Source organism: Chanodichthys erythropterus, chromosome 9 (assembly GCF_024489055.1).
Source record: "Chanodichthys erythropterus isolate Z2021 chromosome 9, ASM2448905v1, whole genome shotgun sequence".
Taxonomy (NCBI): domain Eukaryota; kingdom Metazoa; phylum Chordata; class Actinopteri; order Cypriniformes; family Xenocyprididae; genus Chanodichthys; species Chanodichthys erythropterus.
Window position 1 is genome coordinate 3,651,231 of NC_090229.1, and position 6,000 is coordinate 3,657,230.

General features: G+C 42.7%; 1 protein-coding gene across 1 annotated transcript in view; it reads left to right on the plus strand.

Moving 5' to 3' along the window:
- Window positions 1-6,000, plus strand: part of LOC137026190 (rasGAP-activating-like protein 1) — a 46,598-nt gene that overhangs the window by 33,172 nt on the left and 7,426 nt on the right. The window contains exons 14-15 of the mRNA XM_067393448.1: window positions 592-729; window positions 5,539-5,683. Coding sequence (XP_067249549.1) covers window positions 592-729; window positions 5,539-5,683 — 283 coding nt within the window. The remainder of the gene's footprint in view (window positions 1-591; window positions 730-5,538; window positions 5,684-6,000) is intronic.

Genomic DNA, 6,000 nt, shown 5'->3' on the forward strand with positions numbered 1-6,000 from the left:
GTCCTTTGATGGTGCGGGCTCACTCCACGAGAGGTATGGCCGCGTTCAGAGCTCTCCTATCTGGTGTCTCTATGGACGACATTTGTGGTGCGGCTGGATGGTCATCCCAGCACACCTTTATCAGATTTTACAATCTTCACCTTAACATCACTCCGGGGGCCAGGATGCTACAAGATAGCAGCCAGGCACTCGGAGAGACGGCGTAGTTGGGATTGCGTTCCCATCACGTCATCCGACGTAGCGTCGATAGTTCCCACGAAAGGGAACGTCTCGGGTTACGAGTGTAACCCTTGTTCCCTGAGTAAGGGAACGAGACGCTACGTCACGTGGCCGTATCTCCTGCATACCTGGTGCGCTTGCTTCAGACATTTTACAGAAGCTGGCGTGCTTTGTGTTCCGGTGTGCTTTATAGCTTCCTGATCCGTGACGTCACCCGTCTCTGACGTCACGTCTTTTCATTGGTTGGATACAGAGGTGCTTCACGAACACAAAATACAGAGGGTTCCCATCACGTCATCCGACGTAGCGTCTCGTTCCCTTACTCAGGGAACAAGGGTTACACTCGTAACCCGAGACGTTTCTCTCTTGTAGGATGTGAAGTATTTGGCCATCAGTGGCTTTTTCTTCCTGCGTCTGTTCGCTCCTGCGATTCTGACACCCAAACTCTTCCAGCTGAGAGACCATCACGCCGACACGCGCACCAGCAGAACTCTACTGCTGCTCGCTAAGGTACGACACACACAATCACAGATAATCGGTTGTTAAATGCACCTAAATAACAATCTTCCACTCATGGGCAGATGCATGCATTCATGTTGGAAAAATCATAAGATTTATTATATTCTATATTTTACATTTATTTGATTTAATTTTCATTTCAATCACTTATTCATGAAGTTGCATTGATGTTGAAAAAATAATATTTTTTTATTATATTCTATATTGTTTATTTTACATTTATTTTATATCCTTTTCATTTCAATCACTCAACTTTGCATGCATTCATGTTGGAAAAATCATCATTTTATGGCTTTCTATATTGTTTGTATTTTGCATTTATTTTTATATTATGTTCACCTCAATCACTCATTTATGCATGCATTCATGTTGGAAAAATCATAAAATGTAATATATTCTATATAATTTTACATTTACTTGATTTAATTTTCATTTCAATCACTTATTCATGAAGTTGCATTGATGTTGAAAAAATAATAATTTTATGGTTTTCTATATTGTTTATATTTTGCATTTATGCATGTTTACCTCAATCACTCATTTATGATGGGAAAAGCACCATTTTATTTTATTAAATATTAATTATTTCAACTTTTATGTTTATATAATTTTATTTATTATGCATGCATTTATGTTGCTATTATGGTATTATATACTATATTGTTTATTTTTACATTTATTTTTACATAATTTTCATTTCCATCATGTTTTTGCTGTATACTGTACGTCTTCAAGTCAAGTCAAATCAAGTCAAATTTATTTATATAGCGCTTTTACAATTGGTAATTGTTTCAAAGCAGCTTTACATATTAGAAGCACAGAAAAAAAGGGAAGTGGTTAAAACTGTACAAACAAGCGTGGTAATATGTAACATATACAAGATGGTGCTACATTAAGCCAATGTCGGCTGACTTCCAGGGGTGGAAAAAACCCCCTAGGAGAAAAACCCAGCGTGCTAGCACTGGGAAAAAAGTCCTAGGAGGGAAAAAACCCCTTGGAAGATATATATATGTAAATGTATATGGAGATCAAAATCTGAATTGTACATTTTTATTATAGAGATTAAAAATCGATTATATATAAATATATGTAAGCGGATACGGGGATCCTGGGCTACGTTGTAGTCAGGTCCAGACGCAGGTTCTCCATCTGACCTGGATACGGCCTGGATCCAGCACCCGGCAAACCTCAGGATAAGCAGAGAGACAGATATTAGCGTAGATGCCATTCTTGTTCTGATGTACAGGTATATCTAGTGTTATAGGAAATGTTCTTGGTTCCGGCCGACCTAATTATTGCAGCGTAACAATCCTTTAACGGATTTGAAAAATGTTAATGTATTGATAATGTGTTATGTGTATGCAAGAGCAAAGAGATGTGTTTTTAGTCTAGATTTAAACTGACAGAGTGTGTCTGCTTCCCGAACAATGCTAGGAAGATTGTTCCAGAGTTTAGGTGCTAAATAGGAAAATGATCTGCCGCCTTCAGTTGATTTTGATATTCTGGGTATTATCAACTGGCCTAAATTCTGAGATCGCAATAAACGTGAAGGACTATAATGCATTAAGAGCTCACTTAGGTACTGGGGAGCTAAACCATTTAGAGCTTTATAAGTAAGTAGCAAGATTTTAAAATCTATACGATGTTTAATAGGGAGCCAATGTAATGTTGACAGAACTGGGCTAATATGGTCATACTTTCTGGTTCTAGTAAGAACTCTAGCTGCCGCATTTTGAACCAACTGTAGTTTGTTTAAAAGCCGAGCAGAACAACCACCCAGTAGAGCGTTACAATAATCTAGTCTTGAGGTCATGAATGCATGAACCAACTATTCCGCATTTGTCATTGAGAGCATATGTCGTAATTTAGATATATTTTTTAGATGGAAGAAGGCGGTTTTACAGATACTAGAAACATGACTTTCAAATGAAAGATTGGTATCAAAGAGCACACCCAGGTTCCTAACTGAGGACGAAGGTTTAATGGAGCACCCGTCAAGTGTTAGAGAGTATTCAAGGTTTTTTCGTGAGGAAGTTTTTGGTCCAAAGATTAGGAAATCAGTTTTTTCTGAATTTAATAATAAGAATGTAACGAGGTTAGTAGATGTGGGAAGAAGGAGGCGGGAACCGGCGAACATTCAACAAAACTTTAATATAAAATAAACAAACAAAACGAAAGTAATGCCGGCAGACCCTCGCGGACGTCTGCCGGCCACACAAACATAATAAAACATAAAATAAAGTCCAGGCCTGGTCCTCTCTCGTCTTTCATTGTAGTCGCTCCTCCTTTTATGCCTCCGGAGCTCCTCCGTGAGAGACTCGAGGCCGGCACGCCTCGCAGGTGACGCTCATTATCACTCGCGTTACCGGCCTCGCGCCGTTCCCTCACGGCTCTCGCCCGCCCTGCTCGTCACATACCCCCAACGCCCCTCGCAGGCCGGGGGGTACCTCCGAGACTGCGCTCTACTCCCCCCCGGGGCCTGTCTCGGCGGCCGCAGCACCTGGGGGTAAGGACAGACGAGACGAGAGAAAGGAGACGGAAGCAAGGGGAGCGACAGGACGAGAGAGGGGAGAGAGGAAAAAGAAAAAAAAATTCTTGGTCCGGTTCCCCGACACACTGCCGCTTGGTCCTCAGCCTGCCGAGAGGCTCTTCTTCGCGGTGCCATGCGGTGGCACTGGACGCTCGGTGGACGGCCCGATCCTCGACCGCCTCCTGGCGGCCGGCGATGGCTCCTCCGACTGAGGGCAGCCGGCAGCGAGTCCCCCGTTCCCTGCTCCTCCCCTTTATGGCGGACGGCAGCAGGCTCCGGCCCACGGCGAACGGCGGCGACTCCTCCGCTCCCTCTTGGACGGCAGCCACCCCACCTCGTCCCAGGGGCACGGCCTCGAGCTCTCCGTCCCACCTTTCACTAGGCTCCAGTACCACCGCTTCGGGCAGGCTCTCGCGGTCTTCACTCCCGCGCTGCCCGAACTCCGCAGCACCGCGATCCCCCTCAGCAGCGAGGGCTCTCCGACAGCATGTCCCTCCTTCCTCCCGGGTTTCGGCACCAATGTAACGAGGTTAGTAGATGTGGGAAGAAGGAGGCGGGAACCGGCGAACATTCAACAAAACTTTAATATAAAATAAACAAACAAAACGAAAGTAATGCCGGCAGACCCTCGCGGACGTCTGCCGGCCACACAAACATAATAAAACATAAAATAAAGTCCAGGCCTGGTCCTCTCTCGTCTTTCATTGTAGTCGCTCCTCCTTTTATGCCTCCGGAGCTCCTCCGTGAGAGACTCGAGGCCGGCACGCCTCGCAGGTGACGCTCATTATCACTCGCGTTACCGGCCTCGCGCCGTTCCCTCACGGCTCTCGCCCGCCCTGCTCGTCACAAAGAAATTTCTTGTCATCCAGTTTTTAATGTCAGCTATGCATTCTGTTAGTTTTGTGAATTTGTAGGTTTCGTCAGGGCGCGAGGAAATATAGAGCTGAGTATCGTCAGCGTAGCAGTGAAAACTAACACCATGCTTCCTAATTATCTCTCCTAAGGGCAGCATGTACAGAGTGAAAAGCAACGGTCCTAATACTGAGCCTTGTGGTACCCCATATTTAACCTGTGATCGATACGACATCTCTTCATTAACTACCACAGACTGATAACGGTCAGATAAGTATGATTTGAACCATGCCAAAGCAATTCCACTAATGCCAATATAGTTTTCAAGTCTTTTTAAAAGAATGTTATGATCGATAGTGTCAAAAGCAGCACTGAGATCTAATAACACTAATAGAGAAATACAGCCACGATCGGATGATAGGAGTAGATCGTTTGTAACTCTAACGAGAGCAGTCTCAGTACTATGGTATGGTCTAAATCCTGACTGGAAATCCTCACAGATTCCATTTCTTTCTAAAAAGGAACACAGTTGTGTTGAAACTGCCTTTTCTAGTATCTTTGACAGAAAAGGTAGATTCGAGATTGGCCTGTAATTTACTAAATCTCTCGGATCTAGTTGAGGTTTTTTAATAAGAGGTTTGATAATAGCCTGCTTAAAGGTTTTTGGCACGTGTCCTAGTGTTAAAGATGAATTAATTATATCAAGAAGTGGACCTACGACCTCTGGAAGCATTTCTTTCAGTAGTTTAGTCGGCATTGGGTCTAACATACATGTCGTTGATTTTGATGATTTGATAAGTTTAGATAATTCTTCCTCTCCTATAGCGGCGAATGATTCTAGTTTTACCTCAGGGACACTACAGTGCACTGTCTGAAGAGAAACTGTAGACGGTTGCATGTTTATAATTTTCTCTCTAATATTATCAATCTTGCAAGTAAAGAAGTTCATAAAGTCATTACTGCTGTGCTCTATGGAAACGTAAGCAGTTGAATCTCTGTTTCTAGTTAATTTAGCCACTGTGTCAAATAAATACCTAGGATTATGTTTGTTTTCTATTAAGAGATTTGAAAAATAAGTAGATCTAGCATTTCTTATGGCTGTTCTGTACTCAATCATTTTTTCTTTCCACGAAAGGCGAAAAACTTCTAGTTTTGTTTTCTTCCAACTACGTTCAGCTTTTCTAACAGCTCGTTTTAGAGCCCGAGTGTGCTCATCATACCACGGCGTTGGATTAGTTTCCTTAATCTTCTTTAGACGTAAAGGAGCGACCGCATCTAATGTGCTGGAAAAGAGAGAGCCAATAGTTTCTGTTGCAGCATCGAGTTCTTCTAAGTTGTCAGGTATACTAAGGCGATGAAACTGCTCTGGGAGATTATTTATAAAGCAATCTTCACTCACACCTCTCTCTCTCTCTCAGGCTCTTCAGAGCGTCGGGAATCTGGGGCTGCAGTTGGGTCATGGGAAGGAGCAGTGGATGACCCCTCTGCATCCCATCATCCTTTGCAGTGTGGCATCCGTCAAAGATTTTCTGGATAAGCTTGTAGACATCGATCACGACAACGGTGAGCAAACATGACGACAGAGCGATGTATTGCCATAACAACAGAGCGAGAGAGAGAGTATTTACTAAAAATACTTTTCATAATTCCATAATAAACTCTGTCTGAAGTATGTTAATTACAGTGATTAAAAATTCAATCGTTCTCTGTACGTGTACATGTGAGGGACAAACTTCTGAAAGTATCTTATTTAGCAATTTCTTAAAACTGATTTTGAGGAAATGTCCTAAAATGACCAAATAATCCAAAAGTTGACTGTAAGAGTTAGAGTTCATTATAATTAGCTTAATTAATCATTTAAAGGCAATATAAATTAATGA